Consider the following 16,936-nt stretch of genomic DNA (forward strand, 5'->3'; position numbering starts at 1 on the left):
AAATGCAAATTTTTACATTTATCATTTACGTAAATCATTTAATTTTGACATTGACTGCTGAAACTATACTTGATTTTACTAATAAATAAGACTTCTTTTTAAACAAAATTTTTAGTTATAAAAAGATTTTGCATTAGGTATTATTAATATTTACAAGTAAAATTATATATTAGAGAATTAGGCATATTAATGTTAAGTTATAAATATTTTTTTTCGGTGTATAGGGCAATAATTGGTATGTCAAAGTTAAGTTCTACAAGTTTTGATATTTGAAAGCTAACTTTAAAGTTTAGTCAACAAAAATATTCCGTGCCTTTTTACGAAGCCTTTGCTTATTGTATATTAGTTTTTTATATTAAAGTATTGTATATCAAGAAAAAATGAGAATAGGTAAGTGTTAAGGCTTTTTATTAGTCATAAACGTTTTAAATCCGAAAGTTTTATGTTACAAAATTATAATATTTAAAATCGTTAATTATATAAATAATGTCCGTCAGTAATAGATTACATTACATATAGTATTTTTAAAATTTCAAGTTTTTTTCTTGAATTGCATTTTAATAATAAAATGCAATATATTAATGCTTATGTAGAATGAGATAGAACAAAAACTGTTAATAGTATTATCAACTGAATTATATGATATCCATCATACATACGTCTATAATATGATTAACTTATTATTAATTGATTATTTCAGTTGTAACATTTTTTATAAATACACATTGAAAACGACAGATAAAATGAAACAACAATTTTTTCTAAAGATTTATCTAAAGGGAATTCAATATGAAAATATTTTTGGTAAAATTATTTACATGTAACTATAGTACACTATATCTACCGGTTTACCGGTATTTTTTGGGAGAATCATTGTATATCCAACACGTTATGTAGATTTATAGATATTTATAACGGATAGATTTACTACACAGATACTAACAAAATAGAATACAAGATTTTTTAAATCTACAATTGTGTAAATGTTTGTTAAATTATTTTAATCTTCCTCTCCCATGCGCATGCTCCTTTTGACAGAAGAAACTTGTTTGTTATGATAAAGTAATATATATTTTTTGTTTATAGAGTTACAATCATTTTATTTTGCTCAATATCTAATACATGTGTTTTTGAAATTATATTTATTTCTTTTATGAAAAAAAAGCCTATATATCATAATATTGAAGTCACTGTAAACAAGTTAGTAAGTTTTAGACATTTAAAGCTCTGTTAAAAGTTACTTCATTATGTAATTTCTTTTATACTATATATCCATAAAAAGCTGAAATATTTTACATCTGTTATATTTTTCGTAATAAAAGCTTTTACATGGACAACAGTTTTAAAACTCTTATAAGTTTTTTTTATATCTGATATCAAGTAACACAACTATTTAGAAGATCACAAAGATATCATTGATGCCATAAAAAACTTGTGTGCATGCAAATATTTTTTTCTCCAGAATATTGCAGGTGGAACAAAGTGTAGGGCTAAATTTGTTTACATCAGTAAAACAAATATTACTAAATTATACATAAAAAAAAATATGAAACTTGAAAATAGACAAAAACATGGAGATTGTCTCCAAAATTTTAATTATTGTACCGATAGCCATTTTCGACCTTCGCCTATAGCCTGTATATATATATATACCTGTAGCCTGTATATATATATTTAGTGTGATATGTATATATATATATATATATATAGCCTTTTAAATATAACATCATCAATAGTTTTTTTATTAGTGTTACCTCTAAAAAAAAAACTGGTTTCTTGAATCTTTTAGTGCTATCGAAATAATTAATATAAAGTATATAGATCAGAAAAAAATATTTTATATCTAAGACAGATATAATAGTTTTTTCAACACGATTGCCCTATAGGGTATTTTACAACAAATTTTATAAATTTTTCTTGACCTTGACTTTTTAAGCAAACTTAAGGTTGCTAGACTCTCGTAAGTAAATGTATTTAAAGCTATCACATGTTTTTTTTTCAGTAAGGGATTTTTTAATGTGTTTTTTGAAAACTTCTAACTGTCATCGATGACGTTATGGCTGCATTCTGGCAGTAAAAATACGTAAGATGACGGAATCTAGGTCTGGCACACTAAAAAAAAATTCGTTGAATATCGTCCATATTTTTAATGCGGTCTATAGAATATATGACAATTAAAATATAATTTAGTGAGTTGGTATACTGACTTTAAAATTTAAGTATATCTCTTCTTAATTATTATTTTTATTTAGTATTTTGAATGTTTACACTAGTTTAAATTAAAAACTGAAATTATTAAACAGCAACGTAACGGCTACAAATTGTATCATTTAGCATGTACAAATATGCTTGCTAAAAATATTATTTAAAAAATGGAACTGTACTAAACTATGGACACAGACATTCATGGACCAAATATATAAATCTTTAAATTTCGCGTCGTACAGCATTGAGAAAAAAATACATTGACCCTATAAATGTGCTCTATGTTTTGTTTTCGTGATTACTGAAAGTTTTCGCAATTATTCTAAAAGCATAATGTGATAACAATTACAACGGATCATAATTAATACTTGTAGTTAAGAGTTGCAAATAGGCGGGTAGCTGCTTGGCTCCAACAAACAGCTAACGGCAGAACACTAAGTTTGCATAAGTCTTCAACTTGCCGCTTGAATATTCAAGAACATGATTTATATATTACTTTCATAAAAGCTTCCTTTTTCATGAAAATCCTTTATGAGTTTCCATTATGGAGTGTCCGAATAATTTTTAAGCAATTCACATAAAAAAGTATGATCTGTTTGTATTAATTGATAAAGTAAAACCATTTTTTCGTAATATAACATAAACGAATTTATATTTTAAATCTATATTGAGTATATAAGCTGTGAGAAAAAACTAGAAAGTCTGCTAAAAGTATTAAAAAAATATATGTTAAGGGAGACTCCACGAGCCATACGGCAGTGTTACTTAGAACGTAGGGGGTGCAATACGTCCTCTCTCGTTTCCCGCCACTATGATCGCGTTAGGTACTTTTAAATTTCGAACTATATTATTTTATAATTTATTATCGTAATATATATTTTTATACTCTGTTATGTTTATTTTTTTTTTAATTTTTGTACTTTTGTTACAGTTTCAACGTTGATGTTAATTGTTTTTGTGCAAACGACGATTTGTTTTGGTAAGTTGTTATTTCCATCAAAAAGGTCTAGTACTAAACGTTTGTAATAATTTAATCTGATTTATTCTCATAATTTCGTTTAAAGGATCAAACATCCATTTGAATAATAAATGTAACTACGATTAATATAAAAAATATTTGTAAAAAAAATACTGTTTAAATTAATTTGAAAAAAGAACTTAGCTCTCAATTAAAAAACTAAATGTGTTGAATTATAAGGACGTTGGATCTGTACAGTTATTACTGACTCGCAAAAAATATTAATGAAAAACCAAAATATATTTTATATTGTAAATCATATGCCTATTTTTTTTAAAAAACCAAAAAGTCACATACAACATTAACTCTCTCTACGTCGTTAGCATGACAAGTTATTAATATATAATTCATAACTATATATTTTAGTGTTCGGGAACGATAGCAATTAGTTCGTCTCATCAGTATGCACGCTTCACGTTAAATTTGAATGGTATATTGCTAATTGTTTATGGTACGCGCAGCCTTTGTGCAATACAAAATTGAAATTGCAATGGATATATAAGTCGTATAATTAATTTAGGCCTCGCCGTTGGAAATTAAGCGATTCATGGCGTTCATTTGTGTCCATTTAATTTTAATTTTTAAACAACATTAAAGTAATAATTTGTAAATTTTGAATGTGTTCCTCTTAGAGCGTTACCTTTGTATGATTTGAAATGAGTTTTTAAGGGTTGCCATCATTTTAATTGCGTCCACTCGCGTCATTAATTCATGTCGAATACAATGTTGTTGATCTATTTGTTTTGACTACGTCTAAAAAGACGAATTTGTTTATTCTATTTAAAATAAAACGGTAAAATTAGATTCTAGTAATAAACTATTAATATTTTTTTTACAGGAGCAATTTTATTTTGTTATTTATAATAATCTTAAATAGTCAAAAACTATCAGATAGAGTCTTTAGTTTAAAAAAATGCGAGAACTTTTCTTACTATATAATTTTCCAGTAAGTTTTTCTTAAAAAACTTTATTCCGGTAAAGTAAAACTAACGTCCATTACTATGAGTTTTAGGTACAAAACGATTTTTAATATTAAAATAATTGTGATTATTTCTTAGCAAAAATTTATATCTACTTATTTACTCAACACCGTGTAGTAAACTAAGATTAAGGTTTAAAGTAATTTAAAGCAAAAATATTGCGTGTTAAATTAAACTTGAAATTAATGAAGGTGACTCTAAATTGAAGTCATTCACGTAACAGACACTTTAGGTGAGTCCTATCGATAGATATAAAGACAGTAAGTCGAAAAGTTTGTCAGTATTTTTTAAGTTTCGTACTAAGGGTGTGAGAAGGTCCGACTTAAGTCCTCTCGTACCGTGCATATTTTAAGTACGCTGTAAGTTTGTTGAAAGTCTACGAGTTGGAGTTGTCTGGAATCATTTGTCAGATATTTTTTTTCTTTGTATTACCTTAAAATATATTCCGACATAATACGTATTAGACTTACCTATTTTTTGTGTACAAGTGTGTTCACGTAATTAAATATAGTTTTGTTAATCCCCTGGTTATATATCAGTCAGACATGATTTTTTAATGAGATCTAAGATTTTCGCGAGTATTTACGACAACTTTTTAATATGGTATGACGTTAAAAATCATATTTTTAAGTATTTACGTAGTTTTCCCACAGTTTCGCTTAAGATCCCAAAGGAATTTGTGGATGAAATGCCTTTGTATCAAAATTCATCCAATTCAATGGTTTTCATTATATGGGGTTTTCCAATAGGGACGCTTGAACTTTGACAGCTGATTGCGGCCATGTTGTTTGAGTGACAGCTGTCAAATGCAGTGTGTTATATTCATTCCGTCCTCCCAAACCACCATGGCAGGTTACAGTGTCGAGCAGCACGTGCAAATCATAAAATTGTTTTATGAAAATGGGTCTTCAGTTCGAGCAACGTTCCGCGCACTTCGCCCGTTTTACGGTCGCGATGATCGTCCTGCCGAGTCGACTATCCGTCGATTGGTGGACAAATTCGAGTCAACCGGGTCAGTTAACAATCAGCCGGTTCCCGTGCGTCAACGTAACGCGAGATCTGCCGAGAATATCGCCGCTGTGCGCGACAGTGTCCTCGAAAACCCGCGGCAGTCAATTCCGCGTCGCGCACAGGAACTCGGCCTTTCGCAGACGACAACTTGGCGAATTTTGCGTTGTGACTTGAGCCTGCACCCGTACAAGATCCAGCTGACCCAAGAGCTCAAGGTTAATGACCATAGACAGCGCCGTGTGTTCGCTGACTGAGCATTAGAGCAGTTGGAAGTTGACGCCGATTTTGGCAAAAAAATCATCTTCAGCGACGAGGCGCATTTTTGGATGAATGGCTATGTCAACAAGCAAAATTGCCGTATTTGGGACGAGACCAATCCACACGAGGTTCACCAAGTGGCAATGCACCCGCAGAAAGTGACTGTTTGGTGCGGATTTTGGGCCGGAGGCGTGATTGGTCCGTATTTTTTCGAAAACGATAATGGTGTGGCCGTCACCGTCAATGGTGAGCGATACCGGTCGATGATAACCAACTTCTTTTGGCCTGAAATCGAGAATATGGATCTGGACAACATGTGGTTTCAACAGGACGGCGCTACGTGCCACACAGCACACGCTACGATGGAAGTTCTGCACGAGCAATTTCTGGACATGGTCGTCTCGCGCGGAGGCGACGTGAACTGGCCACCGAGATCGTGCGATTTGACCCCGCTGGACTTTTTCTTGTGGGGTTTTCTTAAGTCGCAGGTCTATGCCAACAAGCCGCAAACCACCGATGCCCTCAAAGTCAACATACGCCACGCCATCGATCAAATACAGCCCGATTTGTGCGCCAGAGTCATCGAAAATTGGACCTTTCGTGTGCGCGCCACCAACCGAAGCCGTGGCGGTCATTTGAATGATGTCATATTCCATACATAATGGGGTCGATAGACCTTCCAAATAAAAAAAAAATTTCGCAAATATCTTTCCTACATGTATTTTTTTTTGCATTTCAAAGATCAAGCGCCCTTAATGGAAAACCCTATATATATATATATATATATATATATATATATACAGGCTATAGGCGAAGGTCGAAAATGGCTATCGGTACAATAATTTAAATTTTGGAGACAATCTCCATGTTTTTGTCTATTTTCAAGTTTCATAGTTTTTTTTAATGTATAATTTAGTAATATTTGTGTTACTGATGTAAATAAATTCAGCCCTACACTTTGTTCATATATATATATATATATGAACAAAGTGTAGGGCGTCATCGGAATATATATATATATATATATATATATTCCGATGACGCCCAATCATTTTTATAATTTACCGACACTTACTAAAATAATTTTCATATATAGAATGTCCTTCCAATCGGCCGCAACGTGACACTTGAGTCTTTTTCGATGAATAACTAACTTATTAAGAATACTTTGAAAGAAGTTTCCATATCTGACAAATTCATGAATTAAGGGATTTCATCTTATAAAACACTTCATCTTAATAGTGGTCATATTTTTCCACTTGGAGAATTTTCAATAGACTATGTTTAACCCTTCATTTTACTAGTTCTTTTGCACTTAAAATTGCGATAACATTGTAGTATTTTAAAACTTAATACGTTCTTCATGAAATAATAATATATACATACATATACAACTGTTAAATTTGTTCAATAAATGCCCTACTAACAAAATTACAGCGTAAAATGGCTATAAATATTAAATTATTTGAATTATATACCTCAGGCACATTTTACGAAGTAAGTCTTAAAACTAAATTATTTCAAAGGAAAGGTGTCAAGTGTCTGTTATTACCTACTATTAATAATTTAAGACCATTTTTGACCTAAAATGGTTACAAAAATATTATTTCAGTTCGGATGTTATTTTGCCTTTATACGGTATTAAAGTTTAATGTATAAAAAGCTCTTTAAGTTTTGAGGAACACAAGCAGCATGACATTTATTATGTATATTGAATTATTACAAAAAAAAAAAATAAGTTTCAGAATGCGACCTAATAAATAACCTTTTTCCACATTAAAGTGCATTTCCTGATTTCATAAATTCAGTTGAAAAATGATTGAATTCATTCGTTCGCTAGTCCAGAGACTCGAACGTAAATCTGATAAAAGATAGGACTCAAAGCATCTTATTTGAATTTCTGTTGGAACTAGAAATAGACGGAACGTTGATACCAACTCTTTAAATAGCGGAAAGCGTATGTTTAAATAAAACGCTTGTTCGCTCACAATCAGCTGTTATTTACATTGGAATGATAAAAACTGTAAGGGAAATTTTAATTTTAATCTGAGTACTGGTCCCTGGAAGTGTACCTGTTTTTTGGGCGAAAGGTATGGTCGTAATTTTTCAATGAATCAATTGGCTTATATGCGAAATTAAATGACAATCAAAAAAAAAATATAATGTTAGCTCTTTAGAATAACTAAAAGTTAAAGTTCGCGAAATATAGCTATTAAATTTTATTCTAGTTTCAATAGTAATTAAAAGCAGGTTCTTGTCTCTAGAGCAAATATCTCATCAATACGTATTGAAAGCGTTCCTTATAAATTCAAATATCCGTTGCATTCCCGTAGGACTCGACTGGTTCTGCGACCTGGAATTATTGATGCGCTCTCAGCTCGGTGAGAATGTGCTCAATTCCTATATACAGGGGATTCGCACTGTCACCGCTGTTATAGTTCGTCTCAAATTGCTGCAAACTATCTGCCGTTGAGAGAATTTATAGCCTGCAACATTATTCTTGAGGACAGATGTGTATAAGTACATTACATCACACGTGGAATTCGAGCTAGAGGTTAATAATATGTAGGTCGGCTGCATCAGCTCCGATTCCATCGAACTCCACCTGATCCCGTTAGATTTGTTCAAATCCCTCCATTTGGTGCGATGGTTGGAATTATTAATGCTCCCAATGCTATTTTCAAACTGAATTCTGTATAAGGTGTATCCAGGTTCGGTTTGAAAAGTTTCAACAAAATTGGACGAAATTGATTTTAAAAAAGCTTTCGAATACCGAATGAGATGAATGAAAAATTTATTGAAACATATGATAACTTTTATAATATTCATTTTGTGAGTTATTGAACAGTTTTTCATTGAATGTACGTTTACGTAGTCAGTAGAACTAAGTTTATTTAACGGGATTGACTGTTTCTTTTTAACTGTATTTACTGATACGTAATATGGTAGTCCATATATATATATCTCATACATTAAAAAAACACTTACAAAATCTTAGGACATCTAAACAAGAAATCTAAAGAAGATTAATCGAAAAGCAGCAATGTTGAATAAATACGCGTCAGAACAAAATCAGCAGTCAATTTGTCATTTGCAAAACATTACGTTTATTCGCTTATCTGAATCCGGACCTATCTCCAGTTTGAAAGGGAAATCTGCAAATAAATCCGAGAAGGCACAACTTAGCGGCCATGAATAATGTAGACGATCACCTGAGGTGCGACACATTAAAATCTCTTTGGTGATTTTATTGAGCTTCGGATACGTATCGACTCAGGAAATGGATTTCTAATAACTTATCAAGCTTTTAAAGCCGTACGTACCTTGGAAACGGATGTAATGTCTATTTAACTTTGACTCACATTATTGGAAATGTGCCTACGTCATATTTTCATTTAAAAGAGAAGAAACTGAGGCGGAAAATAAGATTTCGTTAAATCTATTGTATCTGATAGGATAGTACGTTTATTCAATTTTCTCTGATCGTAGTTTTGCTCCGTACTATCATTTGATTGGAACTGTAAATCTAAATCAGCTGAGCAAATTCCTCCGCCGTAATATTTTTTTTGTATCTTTCATGCCTTCGTATTTATTATAAGTGTACCTAAAACAGAGTTATCCATTCAGGAAGTAACCTCAAAAGCACAGCTGTTATGCTAGCTCACGTTAATAACGCTCAACATGCACAGCCCTCAAACAATGTTATCGCATACCCGTAACATTTTATTGACACTCCGTCAAAGTTTCACACGCGAACTTCCGCGCCATAAATCTTTCTCAAAGTTAGATTGCACCGAACTTAACCTAAAGGTATTAACTTATGAATTATTCAACGGATTGTGCCTATCGAGTATTAACGGCAGTTGCTTATCGCCAGGTCAAAATATCACCTCTTTATTGTGTTTGCTGGGAATATAATATTTTTCCTCTACCATTTCAAAAAATTACTGTACTAAAATTCAGCTTAAGATAACTCTTTTGTTGCCTGGATATGGCAAATTTAAATAAAATGGCGTTAAGGTCTTAGCATCGTAAATCCTAAACGATCAATAAGGGTAACACAGTTTCGTATGCCTGATTAATAGCGACGTATGAAACCTGTCGATCCATTGATTGATGAGCCCCGTGTGAAGCTATTTGTCATAATTTAATGATAATGTCACGCGGATCGTGTTATCTCAGGTAAACACATTAATGAAACATCCAGCCCGCGCCTGATGTTATCCGACGCTTAATGTATATGATAATTATAGTAAAAGTTTTAAACATTTTTGGATGTATTTCATTCATTTGTCGCAGATTCGAGAAACATAGTTTTCACAATAGTGAGTCAAACGGAGCCGTATCACTCGAGTGTCGCTAATCGTCTCAAACAGGATATAGAGGAACAAATATTCCAATTGGAGGAGGTGAATTCATGTTTTAAAATAAAATGCTTTAATTTAAGCACCTTATCATAAGAATAATGGTATTTTTTATGGTTATTCATAGCGAAAACCAATAATCCACGTCACTCATAAAGACATCCCTGTTCCTGGAGCGTGGACGATCATACCGCTGCTTCGACCTTTGATAAATAAGCATAAGAACAGCGATGTCCGATGGATTCTTTTCATTGAACCCCATACCGCGGTGCGCTGTGAAAATCTCATAAAAGCTTTAGCTGCTGCTGATAGAAAAAAGGTATTTTGTTTTCATTTCAGTTAAATTTTAAATACTAATAAAGTAGAGATAAAAGCAATAATTTTCTTCTAGGAAATAATGTGGATAGGTTATCCGCTGAGGGATAGCGAACCTACTATAATACATCATTTTAAGTTTTACGAGGAGTTGGAAGAGGAGGGGGGTTTCGTGTATCCACATTTTGCTAGCGGTTTCGCAATGAGACTCGAGTTAATTGACAAGTAAGATTGATTTTTTAGGGGCAATATTGACACTCCCTTAACTGATGTACACTTTGTTGTCCTCATTTAAGGCTTATAAACCAAATTGAGAGCGGAGAACGTCATCTGGAGGCAGATTTTTCAATAGACCCAGCATTCGAACTGGCTCAACTAGTTTATGGGGAAAAGGACAGCCCTGGTCCCTTGCTTACGCCGGATCTTAGTTTCTGTGTTATATCTGGCGATAGTTGCGCTACTTATCCGCGGCAGTTTGATATATGTGTGAGTTTGTAATAAAGACCAATACATCCCATCAATGGGCCCATAATTATGTGTTCGTCATTCGTTATCTCTGTTTTCGTCAGGGAAGTCCTATGCCTGAAGACTCTATATTTTTTGCGGTTAAGACTTGGAGCGGCTTTCATTCCACTCGAGCCAGAGTTGTGAAGAAGACCTGGGGAAAATACGTCACTCACTTACAGTTCTTTAGTGACAAGGCTGGTGGGTTGAGTTTCTATACTGTGCCTTTTTGTTTGAAAATTTTAAGGCTAGCAAAGCAATGGGTTAATTTTATTCTATATAATTTGTCATAGATCCCAGCCTCCCAGCAATTAATACCGGCGTCCCCAATACCAAAACTGGTCATTGCGAGAAAACTATGACGATATTAAAGCAGGCTGTCAAAATAGTGGAGAATTTGCCAAAAGTCAAGTGGATAGTTTTAGCTGACGACGATACGATATTGGGGTAAGACATATAAACGATATTGAGCGATTGTTGTTTCTAACGATTTGTCATTAATTCTTTAATTACTTTAGTATTCAAAGACTCCGTGAAATTCTGACATGCTATCGTGGCGGTTATGACGTCACTGTCATAGCCGAGAGATACGGTTACGGATACGGAAAGAAAATATCCGGCGGAAAAGGTAAACTTAAACGTATTATAATTAGTTTCGTTCATAATTTTTCTCCGCTCTAAAATGCTCTAAATAAAACATTGCTTTGTCAATTTCTCGGTCACAAAGACTCCATTACTGTAAAGCATTTTTTAGCTTCGATATGAAATAGCAACAGACCTCTAACCATCGTTCCACATAAACTTTCATATTTACTATACCAGACTACAACATTACTTTTTTGGATCCATATGATAAATTTTGGCGAATTTTATTTGGTGCAGGCTACTCGTACCCCACAGGGGGAGGTGGTACTGCTCTGTCAGTAGGCGCGGCGGTCGCTCTGTCTTCTTGCCCCTGTTCCACCCTCGACCAGCCAGACGACATGGCGCTAGGAGCGTGCGCCGCTAGGAGGAACATCACCATCACACACTCACCACTCTTCCACCAGGTAACACACGACAACTGATGGCAATCACATAGACACTCAATGGGTTCTTGCCGCTATGGTAACCTGTATAGGTAGTAAGTTCCAACACTGAATAACTACTTTATTTTTACTTCAAATTGAAGTATGTGTTGAAGCATAAGTATGTTCGCCACAAACCTTCAACACCAGAGCTCCAGTCTGGATTTGATTTTCAATATATATACATCACTTATTTTATGTTATGAACATTATTTTATATGCTATGTTATCAGGCTCGTCCCCAGGATTACCCGCGGGAGGTTCTAGCCCGGGACCGACCCGCGTCCTTCCACCGTCTCTCGGCTCCGCCGGGGCGGGTCTACAGCACGTGGTTCCAGAGAGACGACCTCGCTATACGAGGGACAGGGAGAGACGAGCTGTAGACCATACCAAGTAGAGCTCATGATGATGATCAAGGAAGAGGATGTAGATCTTTATATTCGGGATTATATTCCAAGAAGTTCTAGCATGGAGACAAAATTGCTGAAGTCTATATATACTGTGGCTCGAATGGTTCAATGGTGGCTTCAATGTTGTTTATAGGACTTTGTATTTTATTATATGGTCGTAATTTTTTTTCTGTTCGCAACACTTTAAATCAATTTTTTTTAAATATTATTAATTATGTTCCATGGCTTGTATTTTTATCGGGTAGTTATAAATAAGTATTTTTTTTTTACAGTCATCGCGTGTGTTATCTGTGCCAGTCCAACTGTACATATCATTTGATATTATTAAATAAATTTTATTATTTTTTTATAAATGTGGTCTTATTTAGCCTCGCTCTCCTTCATATTAAGTTTTCTCAACAAAACTACCTTCATTTTCATGAGTTTTCTATACTTGAAAATCTGAAAACTACAAATATTAATTATATCTGTTATAATAAAATACGTCTAAAACATAATGTGATAAAGGAATTTAAGACTTACGTCACGTAGAGATAATGGTTGTAATCGATTACACCAGTAACTTAATGAATAGCGCGTTGTGAGGAATAAATTTGAATGAAACAGATTCTAAATTAATATGTACTTACAGCCACAGAAAATCAATACATACGAAAATTTACTCTATAGGAATTACAAGTTTATATTTAATATTTCTTGGGTACCTATAATAAAACTCGGTTAAAGCGTATAAAATAAACCAAATAAAAATTTGTCAGTGTTCACCATTTTATCGAGGTCATCAGAAAAGTGCATTTTGAGAATACGGGTAACCTAACGAAGATTCCATGTTCGAATTAAGGAAGCTCTTCAGTCTGGACGCTCTTTGTTAGTAAGGTTAAAAACAATTTAAAAAAATGGCGAGTATTTTAACTATGACCGCGTTTTATTTCTGTACCACAAATATTCAACCGAAGTGATAGTATTAGTGATATGTATTAAGTAAAGTAAGTTTAAGTCAAAGTTCCAAATGTCTTAAACAAGCAGTATGGCTTACTTACGTTAGGAAATGTTGTTTCCATCATACTTATAGCGTATGAATTTAAATTGCAATTGCAATTGCAATGCCGTTACTGCATGAGATGACATCTTTCATATGTAATAAAAAATCGATAGCGGCTATTGTATAATAATAACAAGTTATGTAATTAAGACACATAGATTCTGGTACACAATTTTCATTATAATTCCTTTGCTTATATACCGACCCAAAAATACATCAATTAAATCAAACGTTTGGCAAGTTTTTTTTTTTGTTTTAAACAAATAATTTCGGTTCCATAATAATATACTTACATGTACATATAATTCAATATAAATAACATATATTTAAGTAGAGTTATCTATTGTAAGGAACCCCGAGGGGTATTAATTCATTACAGATTGAAGCATTATTTTAGAATACTTAAGAAAATCCTATCACGTAATAATTATGAACAGTCCAAGCTACGTATTGTCTATCGAAAAGCGATTTACATTAACATTTTCAGAAGAGCTCTGAAAGCGGCATTATAAAAATGTTCACAACTGTTAGCAGTGAATTACAAGCGCTGTACTTCAAGATATTCTCTTACTACGCTCTTTGTCTCCTTGTCAGATAACGACCACTTTATTCAGCTGCATGTTTATCTCGATTGTGTTTCACGACTTGTGTATTGTCTCTTCAAATAAATTATCGTTTAACTCCGTGTGCTCAATACCAGTAGAAATGCCTCCACGAATACTTTTACTTCTCAACAATAAGCACGTTATTTTAAATCAATAAATAATATATCATGGTTTGGCTTTGGTTGCATAATTTGCGCTCATTTCATGTTAAATCCCTAACTCCTAAGTGTAATCAATAATAAAACTTACCAAGTATCCGGTGTGACACAACCGATACATTTGCCAAAAGTTCCTAACCCGAATAACTTGTTGGAGTTTAGGTATTCATCATGGGCACACGCGATACTCCGCTAAGTACGACAGGAGCATTTTTCATAGCGGCAACTTCTAAGTGCGACCCTCGAAGTTTTCAACTTTGGGAAGGTGTCAGGAGGCCAGAACATTAAGGTTTTTACATGTATTACGAGTTTTTTAGTTCTCTGTCGTACCAAATAAAGATGACTTCTTTTTGGATTTGTTTCATTCTTTACACAATTGCAACCGTGGTATAGCCTCAAAATATGTGGAGTCAATTTATGTTTTATTAACATCAAAATGACCGTAGGTTTCATTGAGCTTGAACCATAGTGCCAGAACAGTTGAAATGAAAATATTAGTTTTAATGTATGAAATGGAATATTATCATTCAACGCAATAAAAACTTGGAATCGTAAAGAGCGTTTACTTTATTTTATGGAAGTCATGAATGTATGCATTGAAATTTCTGAATGCTGGGAGGCTTCCATTTTAATCCTATGAAATTGCGAACACATTAACCTCGTTTTCGGACAAATAACATTCTCGTTGTTTTTAAATAAATTGTAAAACATATTTTTTTTAATAAATAAAAAGTCTTAGGCTTACTTGTTTCAGTGATTTGTGTATTATTTTTTTGTTGTGGCATCGTCTACAATCAGGTGACGATACTTAATAATCTAAACTTGAAACAAAACCAACATTCAGATTACATTTTATTTTATTCTGTTGTAATTTTTAGCTCACAGATACCTTTTATTACAAAGGAAACTTTAAAGTGAACTTACTCCATCGCTACTGTAGTTAGTTTGCAGTGATTTTTTATTTAATGTTACAAGAAATACCTTATTTAAATTTCAAACCTGAGTAACATTGTGAAAGTGGATTCGTTTGTCTTTCTTCCACGATTCCATGTTGGAAAAACCAAGTTAAAGTTCTCATATAGAATTCAAATATTAATTTTTTAAACAAGTTGTAACTTAATTAAATTAAATTCAGAATATCGCTGCTCGGTATCTTAATATTTGTTCTTGGATATTAAGAGTATTCACGTTTAAAGCTATGGCTTATTTATAATATGAAGATTGGATGGAGTTGCTATATGTATTATCTGTTTTAAATCCATTATATATATCGTTTAAGCGTGACGTTAGAATTAATCATAAAATAAAATCTAATATTGTAATCTTACTAATAAGTTCTAAGACTAAATCGCGGTGCGATCCTGAACATTAAGCCCCTGTTCTGCGATAGAGCCATTGATTGCCAAATTAATGATTGTTATTTCGAGAGGCGTCATAGATACCATTAATCACTTTATAACCTCGCTTTTACGAAGTGGATTTAGTAAACATCCATTAGTTGAAACGCATTTCCTACACGTTTTGTGTTCGTTTTGATCGCGACGATATATTTTCCAATCCTCTAATATTCTTTCTAAACTATAAGGAACTTTCTCGTCTGGAATCATATTTCTAAGCTCGTTGTGTGCGGAGTAAATCGGAAGGCAATTGCTATTTAATAGAAGTACAACACATGCTGTTGCTATCCCGCCCCAGCGAGAACTACGAGCTTTACGATATATGCCCTGTATGTGTTATAACATATTTTGCTCAATTCATTCTTTGTAACGGACGACACGATGTCGCATGCGACATTTGTATGTATATGAAATATAGCCCCTCTAAAATATATGTAGGTACATGACATACCTATTAATACATATACATAAATAACTGTGGTGTTGTAAAATACGTTAATGTATCTTTAAGTGTGAAACTTGTCTGATATTTATCATATAGCTCTGTTGTTCGAAACACTATTTCCTTCTAGTCCATTAAATATTACTTCAGTTGTTGATATTTCATTCAGTTTATTTTAATGTCTTTTGCATAATTAATGGAGTGAGTCGTGCCGTGTGCATACAACGGAAGTCAAAGATGAGACGCTCGCAGCCTCTTTGAACAAAATGTAAATAAAAGGACGGTTTCTACGAGATCGTAAATCAAGCCACTCAGGCAGAGCGGCGAGCTCGTTTACCATTGTACGACGACTGCCCCATTGATCCTTCTGTGCATCAAAACATTATAAACATCAATAGAATATGAACGCTGTTCAAAAATTTGTTGTTTTAATGTAAGGATTTTTATTTTTATTTACATTTGCTAAAGTTATAACGATGTTTAAAATGTCCTTTTGGTGCAATTAACAATAATTGATGCGTTAAGTTCTCGTCAAAAATCATTATTTGAGACGCAAAAATTAAAAAACGCAAACAGAAGTCAATAAACAGAACTGGACGTGCGAATGTCGCCGTTTAGTCGAAAATGGAAATGCTCTCGACACGTTATAGAAAGGTGAACTTATCAAAATATATGTATATTCATGTAAAGAGCAATCGACTTTCCGAGCTAAAGCCGATTACGGGGAATGCTTTTCAAAATAAAAAAAAACAACATACGATAAATTTATTTATTCCACAAGAAGTTTTACATTAGTTTCAACTTCTTCGTTGCTCGTTATGTTCAAACTACAAAAATTGTTAAAAAAAATTAGATTTATTATAATTGTCGAATAAACAGCTTTCTCACGGTTAAATAGACGTCACAATTATTTGGTGGTAGGTAAATAATTATAACTAATTTCTTTAAATTATAATACCTACACCTCTTTTAAATAGACCGATGAAGCTCCTATTTTTTTTCATTCAAAATAATAAAGATAAAGCAAAATTTGTTCTAGAATTACATTGTGAGTGACGAGCGACGTTCAAAGCCCTCGTCTTCATCTTACGACCATCTCTATAAATTGGTCAAAAATTAGATAGCGGGTTTACGAGAACGCAGCTACAGAACAGATATAT

At 33.0% G+C, this 16,936-nt stretch overlaps 1 protein-coding gene across 2 annotated transcripts; it reads left to right on the forward strand.

Moving 5' to 3' along the window:
• Positions 1–259: 259 nt before the first annotated feature.
• On the forward strand, positions 260–12,485 carry LOC116767709 (beta-1,3-glucosyltransferase). 2 transcript variants are annotated; one of them, XM_032658164.2, is made up of 11 exons: positions 260–390; positions 3,137–3,184; positions 9,772–9,881; positions 9,964–10,155; positions 10,228–10,376; positions 10,448–10,637; positions 10,721–10,856; positions 10,949–11,102; positions 11,174–11,283; positions 11,538–11,704; positions 11,956–12,485. In XM_032658164.2, exons 1-11 carry the CDS (start codon positions 381–383, stop codon positions 12,103–12,105), a joined length of 1,416 nt encoding a protein of 471 aa, XP_032514055.2. In that variant the 5' UTR covers positions 260–380; the 3' UTR covers positions 12,106–12,485. The 2 variants fall into 2 exon arrangements, with proteins under 2 accessions (XP_032514055.2, XP_032514054.2); XM_032658163.2 differs by lacking the exon at positions 260–390 and adding an exon at positions 2,977–3,029.
• Positions 12,486–16,936: the final 4,451 nt, after the last annotated feature.

The sequence above is a fragment of the Danaus plexippus genome, assembly GCF_018135715.1.
Source record: "Danaus plexippus chromosome 9 unlocalized genomic scaffold, MEX_DaPlex mxdp_24, whole genome shotgun sequence".
Taxonomy (NCBI): Eukaryota; Metazoa; Arthropoda; class Insecta; order Lepidoptera; family Nymphalidae; genus Danaus; species Danaus plexippus.